This window comes from Bactrocera oleae, chromosome 4 (assembly GCF_042242935.1).
Source record: "Bactrocera oleae isolate idBacOlea1 chromosome 4, idBacOlea1, whole genome shotgun sequence".
Lineage (NCBI taxonomy): Eukaryota > Metazoa > Arthropoda > Insecta > Diptera > Tephritidae > Bactrocera > Bactrocera oleae.
In genome coordinates this window covers 73,608,668-73,625,286 of record NC_091538.1, presented here as the reverse complement: position 1 = coordinate 73,625,286, position 16,619 = coordinate 73,608,668, and the positions used below count along the sequence as shown (strand labels likewise).

Sequence of the window (16,619 nt, the reverse complement as noted above, 5' to 3'; positions counted from 1 at the left end):
GGAATCGAATGCACTAGAAGTAATTTCTCTACTTTAGAAAGCTGCACACGATTGCACGATTATGTTCGAAAATTTGAATTTTATTACTACTTTTTGTCCAACATTTATTTTTGAAGTGAAACTTCTAATGGGAGTTCGGAAAAGGTTGCGTTAAACGTTTAACGCGCAGTGGTTAGGGTGTATGACGCATCCACTAGTAAATACTTATGTATATCTATTAATATTTTTTCGTTATTATAATAACAACTCAGTTTAAATTATAGACATCTCTTTTGCCTTGCTTCCTTTCGTCTTTATAATAAGGCAAAAAATATTTAATTATTGCTGCCACAGGGTATTCAAGAAATAGTGCAAAAACAAAGGCAACGGCTTGTGTTATTACGAACGCAACTACAATCTGGCAAATCTGTAACAAATGTTTTAAAATAATTTTTAACTTCTTAATCGAGATAATACGATTACCAAATAAAATCGATTTATATAAATTGGTTGTCTATAGAAACCGCCAATTAAACGTAGAACGACCAGGTGCCAAAGAAAGGCCTGATATGATAACTTGGATAAAATCCGGAGAACTGGAAGACGGCAAAACTCGTATGCGATCCCTAAAAAAAGCATTTTACATTAATGGAAGGAAATAAGATTGTACCTATGATATATGAGTGCGACTCACATCCCAACTTCAAGCACATGCCTAGTATTGCCGCGCTGGATATTAGAGCCCACATATTCCGATAAAAATTTGCAAATAAAGCTGTCCAAATAGATGGCTCATTGATTTCGAACGACATAACGAATGCGGCGACAAAAATTAAACCAAAACCGACAGGAAATATCAGCCACCAACTCAATTCATATTTTAGTAAACCACGATATTGCTTCGAATGGTTTCGTAATTTCAAATATAATTCAGCAGAAATTATGCCAAAGAAATAACCGCCAATATTTGTATAAAATGGTGTATACGCTAGGTAAAAAGTTTCTGCATCTCGAAAAAACATATAACGGTAGTTTCTATTATTGTAAAATACCTCGTGAAAATAAATAAGTAATCAAATGTAAAACTTTGAAAATACTTACTCTGGATTAGTATGGTATATTGGTTTAAGTTTCCAAAAGTAAGTTATAAATCCTGTTACCGAAAACGTTAATACTAAAAGAATCGAATATACAAATAGTCGCATGTTTGGATATCTGAAAAAGTGCAAAAATAATACATACATAGGTATATGTACATATGTATGTGTTTATTTTATAATTGTCAATATAAACCATCCATTATATTTTTTGTTTTATTAAATACAGGTGTTAAACCTTTCGAACTAAAATGGTTTTCAAATTAATCCGCCAAACTATGCCATTTACTTACTTGTTTATAATGATTAATATTATAAGAAATAATTCAAAAAGTTGCATATCGGCACCAAGGTACCATGTCTGATGTGAGCACTGAGTACGGTGTAAATAAATTGCACGTAGATATACATGTACAATAAAGAGAAAAAATAATTGGATGTTAAATTAAGATAATATTAATATACATTTATATACGTAACATAGTATGTACATACACTTTCTTTCAGAAGATAATTATTCACAAAAAAAAGGTTCTGCCACCACAACTCGCGACAAAATATGCGTTCGGCTTCCACATAATGCCTCCAGAATGGTCCATTTTGTAGCCTTACAAGCACGGTAGAATTGAAAAGAATCAACATTACTAGAGATGGTAGAAGCCTTAGTCACATATGTTCGAGAATTAGAATAAACTTATTACCCAGATAAATAGACACAATTACCTTAAATATCGGTGAAAGAATATTTTAAAGTATATAATAACGCAATCTAAAAGACTGGTATTGCTGGTAACAAATTTCCTTTCGTTGAAATTTACATAAAGTAAAAAACCGCTCATAACAAAAAATATTTGAATTATTGCTGCTCCATTTTCAAAAATGGCTGTTTCAGGACGATAAAAAAAATTTTCATAAAATTGCGGATTATCAACTTGTACAGCCATGAAAAGTATCAAAGAATGTACAAATAACACCAAAAACATTCCAATTACACGGAGGCCATCGAAAAATTGTAGATCTTCTGCTGTTTGGCTGCGACTTTTTGAGGAATCACAAATATGATAAAAGTTGCGACATATTGAATATGAAACCCATAGTTGGTGTACTGAAATGTACATAATGTTATCATATCAGGTCATCTTTTTTCAACTCTCTTTCAAATCCGGGCACATACGTACATATGTATATGTATACTTGCATATGTATGTATGTATATATGGCGGGTTTGTTAGAGGTATAGAGTCTATCAGTATAATTGCCTTGCGAAATATATCATATTTATATTTTCCGTTAACTCCAGTTGGAGCGTAGGGACAAAGGTTGTGAAATATACGAATATAATAACTGAACTGAAAAAATAAAACTAGCAAAAACGTTAACATCGGTTTCACCGAAGCTATAATATCCTTCATAAAAACAAAAAATTCCTTATAAGAACATTGATCGGTCAGTTTGTATGACAGCTATGTATGTATATGCTGTAGTGACTTGATCTAAACAATTTCGTCTGAGATTGCATTGTTGCCTTGGAAAACAGCCCATGCAAAAAAAAGTTTTCCATCTAATCACCAGATTCCGATCGTTCAGTTTGTATGGCAGCTATATGCTACAGTGATCCGATATCGGCTTTTCCGACAAATGAGTAGCTTGTTGGTGAGAAAAGGATGAGAGCAAAATTTCAGATCGATTTCTCCAAAACTGAGGGACTAGTTCTTATATATACAGACGGACGGACAGACAGACGGACATGTGTAAATCGACCCAGCTCTTTACGCTGTTCATTTATATACATATGTATATACTTTATATGGTCTCTGTCGTCTAGTTTTGGGTGTTACAAACATTGTGGCAAACTTAATATGCCCTGTTTAGGGTATAAAAATGTGTTTAAGAATGTCTGCGAGTTTTATGTGGTTATGTACAAGAAGGCAAAAAATATAAATTTCTACGTCATAAATAAATCATTTTGTTATTAAAAAAAGATCAGATATTACTGTCAAAAGTATTTAAAAATACCTGAAACACATAACATTACATTATGTTGTCGTTTTTTAATATTTGAATGTACATACGCGATGTGCTAAAATTTCATTGTATAATAGATTTCAAAAAATTTTAATATATTGATAATTGGTTACCCGAACTTTTTCCTTCTTATTTGTTCCTTCCCCTATACAGTAAACCCCAAAAAAAAAACTTATGCTTTGACTTTGAAGATACTTTTCACTTAAACTATTTCAGCTTTTAAGTTGCAACCAAATATAACAAAATGGGAATCTTATGTATTTTTTATAAAAATTTCAACAATCAATCAATTTTGGTGTTAAAGATTCGAAAAAATTAAAATATCTCACTACTGAGCAGCTACAAAAAACTTGTACACTGATGTTGACAACACTTTAAATGCAGTTGTCAAGTAGATACCGTTATTTTTGTCTGGTATTATATGAGTACGGATATGGATATGGACATTTATTTTGTGCGGTTGTAGTTTTTGAAGAAAAAATGGTGAATAAACAACTATCTAAAAATTTACAGGCTCATGTAATCAAATATTGGCAAGAGATCAAAATTATTCGCAAAATAGGCAATATTTTCAAAACAAAAAAAAACAAATTCTAATGTTCAATATATTATTGCGAAATTCAAAAATACTGGAGGAGTTGGAAACATTGATGGTAGAGGAATGCCCAAAAAATTAGCCGGCCCAGGCAAAGTTAATAGCTACAATAAAGTTATGGCTTCTCTTCAGGAAATATGGGCAAATATACGTCCTGAACACAATTTACATTAAATACAATACACATTCTATGAATAAAACACTGCACACCAGGATAGAGGGGATACCAAGTATAATTTTCCTTCAAGAGTGTTAAAATGTCAATTTATGCAAACTGTATAAGTTTTTTTTTTATATTCGAAAACGGAGTTATTGAATTTTTAAATTTTTTTCAGAAAACTGAATTTTTAAAAATATATTTTAATTACGTTGATAAAATTAATTAAACAGCTTTTTTCTCCCTTTTGAATACAACTCAAAAGTTTTAATAGTTTAGGAGATAAGTCACTTCAAAGTCGAACCATCTCCCTGTACAAGTTTTTTTTGGTTGACTGTATATACTTAGATAGAAATAATTACCTGAACATTGAGGTGGAACTTTATAAAATTCGTTGTTTTGTTTACTTAAAATTTGCGACATCTTTAAACGATAGTCATACATAGTAGACATGATGGAGACCAAAGCAATGATGGCAAGAATTGTATAAACAGTTACATCTAAGGAGTCTAAAATTACATAACATTATTTTTTAATTTTGGTTAGCACTATGATCCAAAGGGTATATTTACCATGTTCCAAGTACACATTCGCTTCTTCGCAGTATTCGATGCTCGTACGCAAATTTAATCCAAATATGTTGTGAAAATCGTAATTAAGACAACGACTAATCATCTCGTCATATTGAATACGATTGTCAGTTTCTCGTTTATGAACATTAAAATAATAGTTAATTAACTAAAATTTATTTTGCTGTTATGTGAATTATGTGGTACAATGGATGGAATATTTCAACTAACCTCAGTATCGCGAATGGCTCCATTTTTTACTAATTCATTTCGAGGAAATACTACCGTTGTATCTAATAGTTCTTTGCAGCGTTCTAAGCAGACCCCAAAAAATAGTCGATCATGACTGAAATGATGTCTTTTGTCTGCCGAGAAGCTTGCGATTTGGTCCCACAAACTTGAAGTCTCGTTTTCTACTATTTCTGCATAAACAACACAATAAGTTGCTCTAATATTGGAAGTGACAGTGTCAGATTGGAGACATTGATCATAATCATCAAACTGATAAAGCGAAGGCATCTGCCTGTAAACACTCACTAAATAATTAAATACCATATATGTATGTATCATATGTATATAACTAATATATCTACATATGCACAATATGTATGAATGTGTAGTTTAAAAAAACATTTGTATATATGGAGATGTGTAACTTACGGTTGAATTGGCCTATTACAACAAATAATTTGGCCGTTAGGAAAATATTTACAAGGACGAATAAATTAAAGTAATTCATCTTTACAATAGCTTTTTGCAAGTATGCTCAAAATGTTACAAGCTTCCGATTCGAATACTTGCAAAACTTAAAGTGAAACTATATTTAATGTCTTTGATAGCTATAGTTTTTGCATGTGTCACGCCTCAACAGTTCCAATAACGTGTGACGTTCAATATCAGATCAATATTGCATGAGATTCACATTCGTCCGTAAGCACGAACGGTTTGTACTTTACCCTTTCTTGGTTGCTTTCAAACAAAATTGGCATGGAACGATGTTAATGATGCAGTTTCTTAAGTCTTCTTAAACCAAACTTTGTGTACATCATATTTTATTCAAATAATCCACAGGACATGGTAATGAATTGTTCGAGGTTAACGAATTTTAAATTCCTTGCAAAGTTTCTCGTACATAGTACTGGATTGACAACGATCCTTACAGACCAGTTTCCCACGGCCCTATTTGCACATCTGTTGGGTATATTATATGAGAAATAAAATTAGTGGATTGCTTTTAGAAATGAAAATTTTGGTGTCAAATTAGGTTAGGTTAGGTTAGGTTACGGAGGATGATTGACTGATTTTCGGGATACATACTAAAATTTCAAAGAATCAAGGGTTGCATACCATACTATATTTTTTGCATTCCTTGGGTGTCATTGGGTTAAATATTGTAGAGTTTCTCTTTGTATTTCCTGTGTGTAATTGCAACCGTGCGTACGAACAGAATATGAAAGAAATCGAGAAAGTCAAAAATTAACACGACATCACGACATCATTTAACACTTGGTCGTCTAAGAATCGGTACGTTTCAATCTTATTACTCGGTATGTGATTAAAATTTAGGGTATAATAAAGTAAAACCTTAAGAATAAGAAATATACGGAAATAATCCTTTACTTTAAAAAATATTTGTTGTGAAAGTGTGTGTTAGAATTATAAGGTTGTGAATAAAGTGAAATAATTTGGTTGGGATGACATGAAGGAAACTAATATTGAGAAATTGAGGCCGCCCTCACTGCAGCTACAGTGTCTGCGATATGCCAGCAAGTCAATTGCAGTAGTATTGTGTCGGTCGGTCGGCAGCGCATTCGCGTTGGCGTATATGTCGACAGAAGCGGAGTGTGGGCTAACACAAATACAAATGCAAAAATGAAAATGGTAGCCTAAGAAAACATGTGAAATGGACAAACGGAGTAGGAAAAAATTGACTTTAACTATTGTGAGATTTAAGACAGTATATTTTTGTTTCACAAATTTTTGATAAGATGGCGATATTTTGAAAAATTATGAGTGGTCTGCAAGAATGAAGATTGGGCATGTCATAAAGTAATGGCAACACTGCTGTTTCGTACGTGGAAGTTTTGTCGGCTTTGAATGTGTGGATTATGTATGTCGCGGTGTTTTTGACTCAGTTACCGTCTGCGTCAACGCTGGCGTTAAGTGTCAACGATGCTGTGGAAAACACGTTTTTTTTTATACTTTATGTTCCAAAATGCATTGACAGTCAAGAAAAATTGACAAATACCTTTACCGTACCAGTTGTATATATTAAGCTCATTTCATTAAGAATTTAAAAATATGCCACGCGACATAATAGTTAGGATAAAAGTCACAAATAAACTGAGCCAAGATAATATATGTACATACCTACAATGTGGCTTAGCATGATAAAAAGTTTATGAACCATTTGAATTCATAGGCTCTAGAACGTGATGCCGCGAAGAACAATTGTTGCTGTGTCCAGTATAAATCGTAATTTACATATATTATGTTTATAGCATTAGATGAAACAAATGCGTAAAGAAATTTTTTATAAAAGTATGCCATTATGCAAAAATCACGGCCACATTCACACAACAAAAAGAAATTGTAGTTTATGCATTAGATTTCTATATAAGTATTTAGATTTCTCAGCCCAAAAATTATAAACACTAAATATTTGAATAAACTTGGTAAAACCAAATCGTTTGATTTATTTTCAGTAGAGGACAACCCAAGTTAACAAACTGGATTTTACAGCAGAAGCTAAATAGGCCGGATTTTTGGAATTTACAGTACAGTAAGTTTGTCCAATAAATATTATTATTAGGAATCTACATATGTTCGAAGCTCATTTTTTACTTAATATGATTTGACAATGTTGAGCCATTAAGCCAAATAGAGCTAGAAAAACTAAAATTGTAAACAAAATACTATAAAGCCGCTTTTAGTGGTGAAAGTACCTAATAATGTAGTATATGTATACATGTTCTTACATATATTTGAATGCATCGGCATATTGGCAACATGGGTGCAAGTATGTAAATGGACTTACCTTTAGCTGATAATAATGGAAACCGATTCCTTTCATAATTTTAGTAGATTACACAGCAATAGGTTATACTTCTTAATAATATCAAAATATACATCACAATTAGGTTCTATAGAATTAGACACAAATTATGGACGGTTTATCTGGAAGCAACTCATATCCGTCTACTTTAATTTTTCCAGATACTTTTTGAATGTTAATTTTTTGAGACATTATCATTCAAAGAACGACGTAATTTGTTTGCATAAATAAAACGGTTTGTAATAATTTATAATAATATGAGTACTTTGGTTTGAAGTATATTTATTTTATGAATTACATATTTCATAAACGTTATATGTTATATGCAATGAATAGAGAAAACAGTAGTTTTTAACTTTTCTCACAATCTACTTGTAATCTATACTACACAATTTAATTGAAGCTAAAGAACTTTGTGATAAGGTTTAAATATGAAAGTTATAGGAACGATTGAGCAGTACGAAAAAGTAAATTATTATTGAGTGCATAAAGAATGAGGGGGAAAAGAAAAACATAACACGCGCTATCACTGACTGACTTGCGGTATACTTTACTTCTCACAATCGTTGCCATGATCGTTTCGATCAGAAGTTTTCAAATTCGTTAAATTATGTTGAATAGCGCTGACACGTCGACAAAATGTGTTTTCGGTGCTGCTAGCGCCAAATTGCTGATAGTGTTGGTAATGGTGAATGAGATGTATACAAACTTAGGAGCTGTCTTTCGAAGCCATTGTATTTTCTACACAACGAACTTTGTGAATTTCAATGGAGTGGACGTACGACGGCTTCACACACCACAAGTTCAACTTGAGGTTTTAGTTGTTTTAAATACTGAATTCCTTAGCTGAAGCTAAAACCAAAGAGCTTAGAAAAGTAAAAATCACGCGAAGTATGAGTTAAGTAACAGAAGTATTTTATTAATTACATTATTCAACGCAGATATTGGTAGCGTTGGTAAGTAAGAGTATACTCAAGCAGTAAACTGTTAAAGAAAGTTAAAGAGCTCATCATCTCGAAACATGTTAACTTAAAATAACCTATATACACATATGTATACCCCACGAGTATGTTATACCGGAGTTTTTATTTCGATGCGGCGGGGAACAACGCTGCTATTTCAACTAAACGAAAGCTCGGCTAGTATCGTTACGACGATGACGATGGTAGATCCTATCCGGTTTTTCTTTATTTCTCCACTGCATTCTTTTGACACATTTTCGTACCAACTTGAAAGTACAACAACTATGACTTAATTTTATTTAACCGCTGTTAGTTGCTCAACTGCTACTCTATAGTTGTATATTTCGCTTACGAATACCTGTATTGCATGATTTTTATATGATTTGTCGAAAGAAGAATGTAGACTAAGCAAGGTGCTGGCGTTCGGCTTTCGGCATTTAAAAAAAGAGTTAATAAGAGAGAAAAAGCGATATAAAAAAAAGCATTAAATTCAAGAAATCTAAGAATTGAACTGTGTGCAAGGTTGTTGCTTGATATTGGTTTAGTTCAAGCAATTAGTTAAATATGTACTGTAGCTCACCCCCCGCCCGACATTTATGTATGTTGGTTCCGTTGTTAGTAAAAGTTAGTCTTCCAGATTCGATATTGTTTCATTGTTCATAGATTTAGTATGGTTTCAGTGTTGTTTGATTAAATCCAGTTAAATCTCTTGGCTGAGCTTCATTTTATTTGTATCCCCCTTGCTAGGCGATTTTAAAAGTCCATCGTATAGTTCAATAAATTTTTTTATGTTTGGTTGTTGTTGTAACAGCAGAATACTGCCGAGTTGATAGTCCTTGGCCGGATAAAAATCTGGGTCCGTTCCGGTTACATAGACTCGACCGTCATGGGCACAGCAGTATTTTTTTTGTTCTTTTTTTTGAAGTTTTTGGTGTCTTTTGACGCTTAGCTGTTGGTTGTTATGAATCCAGATATTATTAATTAAAAAAATTTAAAAGTATTTTCCTTGATGTTTATAACAATATGATGATGTTGGGTTTCATTATTATTTTGCAGGATACAAATTTATTTTAACTAAAGACTGCAATAATTTCTTAGACCTTAAAAGTTGTTGTTTAATGTCCAATCACGTATATATTTCTTCGTCAGCTATCTGAAATAGTCTCTTATCAGTTAGAAAGTCAGGACCTCAGTGCAGTGGATGCGGGAATGCTAAGCAGTTACGAATAAATATAAAATGCTTATCATCTTTTCTCTAAAAATGAAAGTACACAACATACAAAGGTAGATTATGATTTTTTTTCGTAGTCTGTGAAACTTTAAATTTTTAGTAGAATTTTTAAAACTATATTGAAAGCATAAGAAGTTGAAGTTTTACACTTACAAATGGTGGGCTGATAAGATTAGATATCAAAAGGATCATAACCAGATAACGAATACTTTTTAATTTTCAATTGCTGACGTTAGCGCAGGTGTAAGCTTAGAGAATAAAAGATAATTTAGGAATGTAACTGTGAGCGATCAAATGTGGCAAGACCGTATGCCATGTTTTTTTTTTATATAGTAGTATTTGCATACTTTCATACACAATTTTTAGCATAACTACAAATAAAGTGCGAATTCAATTGACATCTGAAAACATAAATTAAATAACTTTTCTATAGTGGTACTGTAACGACTTGGAACGAAAAAGGACTCTTCTCTTTTTTAAGTAATGCAAGCAGCAGTGATGGAGGAATCAAACGGTATGTATTAAATTAAAATTTAAACATGTTTAATTTTCATTGTCAATAAATATTTTAATTGAATTTTTTTTTTACAGTAGAAACCGTTGAACAAGCAATCACCAACAACCAACAGGAACAGGCCCAGCTCGAGCAGCCATCATCACCCACTTCTGTCGCTACGCCGACAAGCACCAACAGCGGTAATACCAGCAATGCAGCACCAACATTTAGTTATGATGACTTGTTTCCGGCATTGCCAGCAAATACCGCCGCTCCACTTAGTAGTAACGCTGCTCCATCATGTGTTCGAGTGACCACCACACAAAAAACTCAGGTTAGCATAAAGACAGAAAGAACATAAATAAAAAAAATATATATATATATACTCAGCCACATTAATTAATACACATTCTGATACAATAGGTGTTGCATGTTACTGGCGAGGAGCGAAAAACTACTGAATCGGACAAATTCGGTGAAGGGGAATCAAGGCGAATTTGTCAGCAAATTTCAAAGGATACAGGGGCTCAAATTGAGATTGCAAGTGGCAAGAATCAATCTCTAACCTTCCTAATTAAGGGCAAACAAAGTGAAATCTTAGATGCGCGTCGTCGCATTCTAATGCATTTCTCTACGCAGGCTAGCAAACAGGTGTCGATACCGAAAGAGCATCATCGTGTCATTCTGGGTAAGCGTGGTGAGCGTTTGCGTGAATTAGAGCGTGTAACCGCTACACGTATAAATATTCCCTCTCAAACGGAGGAAAGTGATAATATCACAATTTTGGGCACTAAAGAGGGTATTGAAAAGGCCGAACAAGAAATCCGCCAATTGTCGGCTGAACAATATAAGAAATGCTCAGATCGCACTTCCGTACCAAAAGTGTATCATCCGTTTATTGTGGGTCCTAACAATGAAAACCTTACCAAGTTGCTGGAAGATACTGGCGCGAAAATCAATGTGCCACCACAATCGGTGCAAAAGGATGAGATTGTGATTTCGGGCGAGAAGGATGCCGTAGCCAATGCTAAAGCAAAAGTGGAAGCCATTTATAAAGAAATGGAAAAGAAATGCTCCACTGTTAGCGTAGAAGTCGCTAAGTCACAACATCGTTACGTTATCGGTCCGAAAGGTTCAACGTTGGCGGATATTCTTCGCATCACTGGAGTTTCAGTTGAAATGCCACCGACGGATTCCCCATTGGAGACCATAACATTACGTGGACCGCAGGTGGCTTTAGGTAACGCGTTGACCGTTGTTTACCAAAAGGCCAATTCGGTGAAATCGGTTGAAATCGAAGCACCTAATTGGACACACAAGTATGTTATCGGTCGCAAAGGTGCCAATATGCGTCAATTGGAAGAGGAATGCCCCAATGTGAATGTCTTCTGTCTGGACGACAAAATCAAACTAGAGGGTGATCCAGAACGTGTTGATCAAGCAACAACGTATATCAACGACATTGTGCGCAATTACTTAGACCACTATACGTATGTGGTGATGACCGTCAACCCATCCTACTACAAGCATATCATTGGCAAAGCTGGCGCAAATGTAAACCGTTTAAAGGACGAACTGAAAGTGAACATAAATATTGAGGAACGCGAAGGTCAAAATAACATACGTATTGAGGGTCCCAAGGATGGCGTTCAACAGGCTCAACTTGAATTACAAGAAAAAATCGATAAACTGGAAAATGAAAAGTCGAAGGATGTTATCATCGATCGCCGTTTACATCGTTCTATAATTGGTGCCAAGGGTGAGAAGATACGTGAGATCAAGGATCGTTATCGTCAAGTCACTATTACCATACCAAGTCCTCAAGAAAATACGGACATTGTTAAGTTACGTGGTCCTAAAGAGGATGTCGACAAGTGCCACAAAGATTTGCTGAAACTTGTTAAGGAAATTCAGGAATCTTCTCACATCATTGAAGTACCCATCTTTAAACAGTTCCACAAATTTGTGATCGGCAAAGGTGGCGCTAATATTAAGAAAATACGTGACGAAACACAGACGAAAATCGATTTGCCAGCGGAGGGTGACACGAATGAAGTGATTGTTATCACAGGAAAGAAAGAAAATGTGCTCGATGCCAAGGAACGAATTCAAAAGATCCAAAATGAGCTTTCTGACATCGTTACGGAAGAAGTCCAAATTGCGCCGAAATTCTATAATTCTATTATTGGAACAGGCGGTAAATTGATTTCAGCTATAATGGAAGAATGTGGCGGTGTTTCCATCAAGTTCCCCACCAGCGACTCTAAAAGTGACAAGGTAAGTTTCAGATGTAAAGTATACACACAGGCATTTCTTTTGATTTACTAACCTCTTGAATACTTTTGTGTTTCTAAACAAAAGGTGACAATTCGCGGCCCCAAAGACGATGTGGAAAAAGCTAAAGCCCAATTACTTGAACTTGCCAACGAACGTCAACTAGCTTCATTCACCGCTGAAGTGCGTGCCAAGCAACAGCATCATAAATTTTTAATTGGTAAAAATGGCGCTTCCATCCGCAAAATTCGTGATGCCACTGGTGCACGCATTATTTTCCCTTCCAATGAAGATGAAGACAAGGAGGTCATAATAATCATCGGCAAAGAGGATAGTGTGCAGGCCGCCAAAGAGCAATTGGAAGCCATTATTAAAGATATTGATCAAGTTACCGAAGGAGAGATATCTGTCGATCCCAAGTACCATAAACATTTTGTTGCAAAACGTGGAGAAATCTTACATCGCATAGCCGAAGAGAATGGTGGTGTTATGATTTCATTTCCACGACCTGGAGTCGATTCTGACAAGGTTACATTGAAGGGTCCCAAGGATTGTATTGAGGCAGCAAAACAACGCATTGCCGAAATAGTTGCCGACTTAGAGGCACAGGTAACCATTGAGGTAGTCATTCCACAGCGACTACATCGCACTATAATGGGTGCGCGTGGCTTTAAAGTACAACAAGTGACCTCTGAACATGATGTACAAATAAAATTCCCCGATCGCGATGCTACCAATCCCGTTGAAGGTTTGATAAATGGAACTAATAATGGCAGTAATGATGAAGGCGGTGATGAAAATGCCGAACCTATACGCGAATGTGATATCATTCGCATAACCGGTCGTATCGAAAAATGCGAATCAGCTAAGCAGGCTTTGATTGATTTAATACCGATCGTCATGGAGCTCGAGGTGCCCTACGATCTACATCGCACAATCATCGGTCCCAAAGGTGCCAATGTTCGTCAATTTATGTCCACATACGATGTGCACATAGAATTGCCGCCCAGCGAAACGAAGTCTGATCTGATAAAACTCAGCGGTACTCCGGTGCACGTAGAAGAAGCCAAGGCAGCTTTAGACAAAATGATTGAAGAATACGAAGCAGACCGTGCGGATCGTGAGCTTCGTTCTTACGAGTTGAAAATTGATGTTGATACCCAATATCATTCGAAATTGATTGGCCGACGTGGTGCTGTCATCAATAAGTTACGCGCCGATCACGATGTTCAAATTTCGTTGCCAAAACGTACTGATCCCGATCCACGGATTATTACAATTACCGGCTACAAAGCCAACACCGAGGCCGCGCGCGATGCCATTATGGAAATTGTCGGTGACTTACAGGATTTGTATCGTGAGGTCATCGAAGTGGATTCACGCATACATTCGCACATTATTGGTATTCGTGGTCGCACCATTCGCAAGATTATTGAAGATTATAAGGTAATTTGTTTTCAATTGTTTCGTTTTTTTTTTGTGTCCCTATTTGATTCTGTACCTCCGTTCTTGACACTCAATATTTGATTTTCGTTTCTCTCAACATATTTTGGATTTGCAGGTTGATATCAAGTTCGCCTCTTCTGATGATGCTCAAACTAATCCCAATGGTGTAACAATTATCGGCAAAGAAGAAGACGTCGAAAATGCTAAGGAAGTTATACTCAATATGGCTGAAGACTACACAAATGAGTACTTGGACAATTTGCCACCATCACCACAACCTCAGACTGTGGCGGCCTTCCTACCTGGTGGAAATGAGAATGGTTTTGTTATTAAAAATGCACCGTGGGAAAAATCCAACGACAAGCAAGGCAAGAGCTCTGCTCCCAATACTCAGTCGCAGGAAGATTTTCCAGATTTCGCAGCTGGAGGCCCTATACCAGCGGCTACTCCCTTAACATCAGCATGGGGGCCTAAAAACTAAATGAAAAAGTAAAATCCAAACCGAAACTATATATAAAAAAACCACCAAAAAAACAGTAAAATTGCTAACGCATTAAAACAAACTAAAAACATGAAAACATAGGCAAACGGTGAAGTCTTAAACTTAAAGAAGTCTAGAAAATGTTGGAACACGTACACAGAAATGCTCACATTTATACAATTATGTACGTGTGAGTGTTAAATCAAAGGTTGTCCATAGCGTTTTTGTTCTAAAATCAAATATGTGTTATAATTTTGAGTATTCTTTCTAACATCTCTAGAAATGAAATAGTAAAGTAGGAAACTACATCCCATATAAAAGACAGCAACGAAAACAAATTGTATCAATGAGAATATATAATATGCTTGATACTTGTAACTACATATTTGTAGATTAAAACCCATTTAATGTGTGATGTATACAACAAGTTTTTAGTACAGGCATATTTACAACAAATAACTATCGACAAAAGGGTGATGTTTTAAAAGTACTTGATTTGTATGTGCTTATAATCAGTTAATTTTGTTTCGTATTCAATAGCTTATACAGTGAACGTGTAAACGTAATTAATACATCTGAGAATATTTCGTCGTAGATGTTTCATCATTGTATAATTAATTTATTGCTTTTATTAGTCTACTGAAAGCTACTAATGAAAAGGCCATTTTGAACTGCTAACATACAAACACGAGTACGGAAAAGAATGTAATTTTATTTTTCTAAGTGGGTTATGTGTGGAGTTGACCTCTGTTTTTATCCGACGCCTTCTTATTGTACGTTTTCCATCCAATTACACCAGCATGCTTGTCAACCGTTGTTTGTGTGTTCACAAAAACTTACGTTAAACTAAAATCCCAAAACAAAGTGAATTTTCAATTGTTTTTTCAAACACATTTGTGTGTTCTTGTGTGCATTTATGCATGCGTGAAATATATATGTTAAGTTAAAATTTATGTATGTTCGGATATATGCATTAATCTTCGTTTTTTTTCTACTTCTAATGACTATAAAAGAATTTGAATCATATTAAAACATATGAAATTGTTTGTACTCTTGCAATAGTGAAGAATTCTACATTTTGCTATTAACTGATTTTTGCGTTAAATATTTTGTATTATTGTGTATATACACATATACATATTGCGAAATACTATTAATGAACGATTCAACGAGAGCATATAGTTATATCGATGATGTATTTATGTACACGAATAAATAACTATTGTAGAGTAGGAATAAAATTGCAAATGGTCTTGGTATTTTCCAAAGTTCCTTGTATTTGTTTTTGAAATGAACATAAATAGCTACTCGTAAGAATTTATACGACAGCATAAATATGGTAAATAGCAATTTTCTTTCAATTTAAAGTCTTACACTTTTTTGAGCAATTATATTTTGTCATGTCTAAAGTATTTAATTAAATATTATTAATCATTTACATATATATATATATATACGAACATATATATTTTCTCTTATAGTAATATGCTATAGTATAAAACGATTATATACTCATTTGAAAATGCAAGAACCCATTAAATTAAAGCCTATGAAATGCTGTTGAGGTCTTTTTTGTAGTTCCAAATGAAAATTACGTCTTTCTAAATCTTTTCAGTTGTACGTACATTTTATTTTTTTTTGCCTTTTTTTGTGTAATTTTCTTAATAGGACGAAACACTTTATGTTGTCATTTACAAACATGTGTTTGAAAAAAAATACCTCTTAAAAATATATCCATTAAAAGTACATGAAAAATATGAAACTACAAACTTTATCCTGTGCAATTTAAAGTCTTCATTTTTCGGCTTATAGTTTTACATTTTTTGCGATTTATTATAATTATGATTTTTTCTAACGCAATTTACACAATTATATAAATAATGTTAGTTTTTTTTTGCAAAACTTAGTTAAGGAGCAGCAACGATTTTTTTAATTGTTTTGCAAATACAAAACGTACATACACGTTATACTACATCGTTGAACTCCTTAATACATATAAATAAAATTTATATTATTAATTGAATATAAACAAAAATGGAAAAGTTAGTTAAAATAAACAAAAAAAACTATAAAACCAATTTTTATTTGTGTTTTATTTTTGGTTTCAAATTTTCATCACTATATGTTTGTAATTTTTTATTTACAGCTGCTATTTGGAATTCATTTTCATTTATACCCCAATTATTTGCAATGCACAGTTATTTGTTATAATTAGTAAATAAGATTTAACAGTAAAACCTGATGTATTTTTT

At 33.9% G+C, this 16,619-nt stretch overlaps 2 protein-coding genes across 8 annotated transcripts; one reads left to right on the top strand and one right to left on the bottom strand.

Annotated features, from left to right (window-relative positions):
• Positions 1-48: 48 nt before the first annotated feature.
• Positions 49-7,720, bottom strand: LOC106625621 (nose resistant to fluoxetine protein 6). Of its 3 annotated transcripts, none has more exons than XM_036367679.2 (11): positions 7,460-7,720; positions 4,654-4,958; positions 4,426-4,591; positions 4,216-4,362; positions 1,800-2,181; positions 1,572-1,737; positions 1,370-1,449; positions 1,081-1,194; positions 674-1,014; positions 463-605; positions 49-406 (listed from the first exon to the last, which is right to left on the bottom strand). In XM_036367679.2, the coding sequence occupies exons 2-11, from the start codon at positions 4,939-4,941 to the stop codon at positions 248-250; spliced, it is 1,986 nt and encodes a 661-aa protein (XP_036223572.2). In that variant the 5' UTR covers positions 4,942-4,958; positions 7,460-7,720; the 3' UTR covers positions 49-247. The 3 variants fall into 3 exon arrangements, with proteins under 3 accessions (XP_036223572.2, XP_036223571.2, XP_069964785.1); XM_036367678.2 differs by lacking the exon at positions 7,460-7,720 and adding an exon at positions 5,083-5,644; XM_070108684.1 differs by lacking the exon at positions 7,460-7,720 and adding an exon at positions 5,083-5,145 and having other exon boundaries at positions 4,654-4,945.
• On the top strand, positions 5,880-16,445 carry Dp1 (satellite-binding protein 1 Dp1). Of its 5 annotated transcripts, none has more exons than XM_070108683.1 (7): positions 5,880-5,969; positions 7,131-7,204; positions 10,104-10,184; positions 10,265-10,500; positions 10,590-12,443; positions 12,528-13,886; positions 14,002-16,445. In XM_070108683.1, the coding sequence occupies exons 3-7, from the start codon at positions 10,154-10,156 to the stop codon at positions 14,365-14,367; spliced, it is 3,846 nt and encodes a 1,281-aa protein (XP_069964784.1). In that variant the 5' UTR covers positions 5,880-5,969; positions 7,131-7,204; positions 10,104-10,153; the 3' UTR covers positions 14,368-16,445. The 5 variants fall into 5 exon arrangements, with proteins under 5 accessions (XP_069964784.1, XP_069964780.1, XP_069964782.1 ...); XM_070108679.1 differs by having other exon boundaries at positions 10,262-10,500; XM_070108681.1 differs by having other exon boundaries at positions 5,884-5,969; positions 7,128-7,204; positions 10,262-10,500.
• The last annotated feature ends 174 nt before the right edge of the window (positions 16,446-16,619 follow it).

Excerpts from the sequence above, each read along its gene's own strand:
- LOC106625621 (XM_036367678.2), bottom strand. The coding sequence starts at position 5,161 with ATGAATTACTTTAATTTATTCGTCCTTGTAAATATTTTCCTAACGGCC. Across the intron at positions 606-673 it reads CATGTGCTTGAAGTTGGGAT|GGATCGCATACGAGTTTTGC; the intron begins GTGAGTCGCACT and ends TGCTTTTTTTAG. Across the intron at positions 407-462 it reads ATATAAATCGATTTTATTTG|ATTTGCCAGATTGTAGTTGC; the intron begins GTAATCGTATTA and ends CATTTGTTACAG.
- Dp1 (XM_070108679.1), top strand. The coding sequence starts at position 10,154 with ATGCAAGCAGCAGTGATGGAGGAATCAAACG. Across the intron at positions 10,185-10,261 it reads AGTGATGGAGGAATCAAACG|TAGAAACCGTTGAACAAGCA; the intron begins GTATGTATTAAA and ends TTTTTTTTACAG. Across the intron at positions 10,501-10,589 it reads CCACCACACAAAAAACTCAG|GTGTTGCATGTTACTGGCGA; the intron begins GTTAGCATAAAG and ends CTGATACAATAG.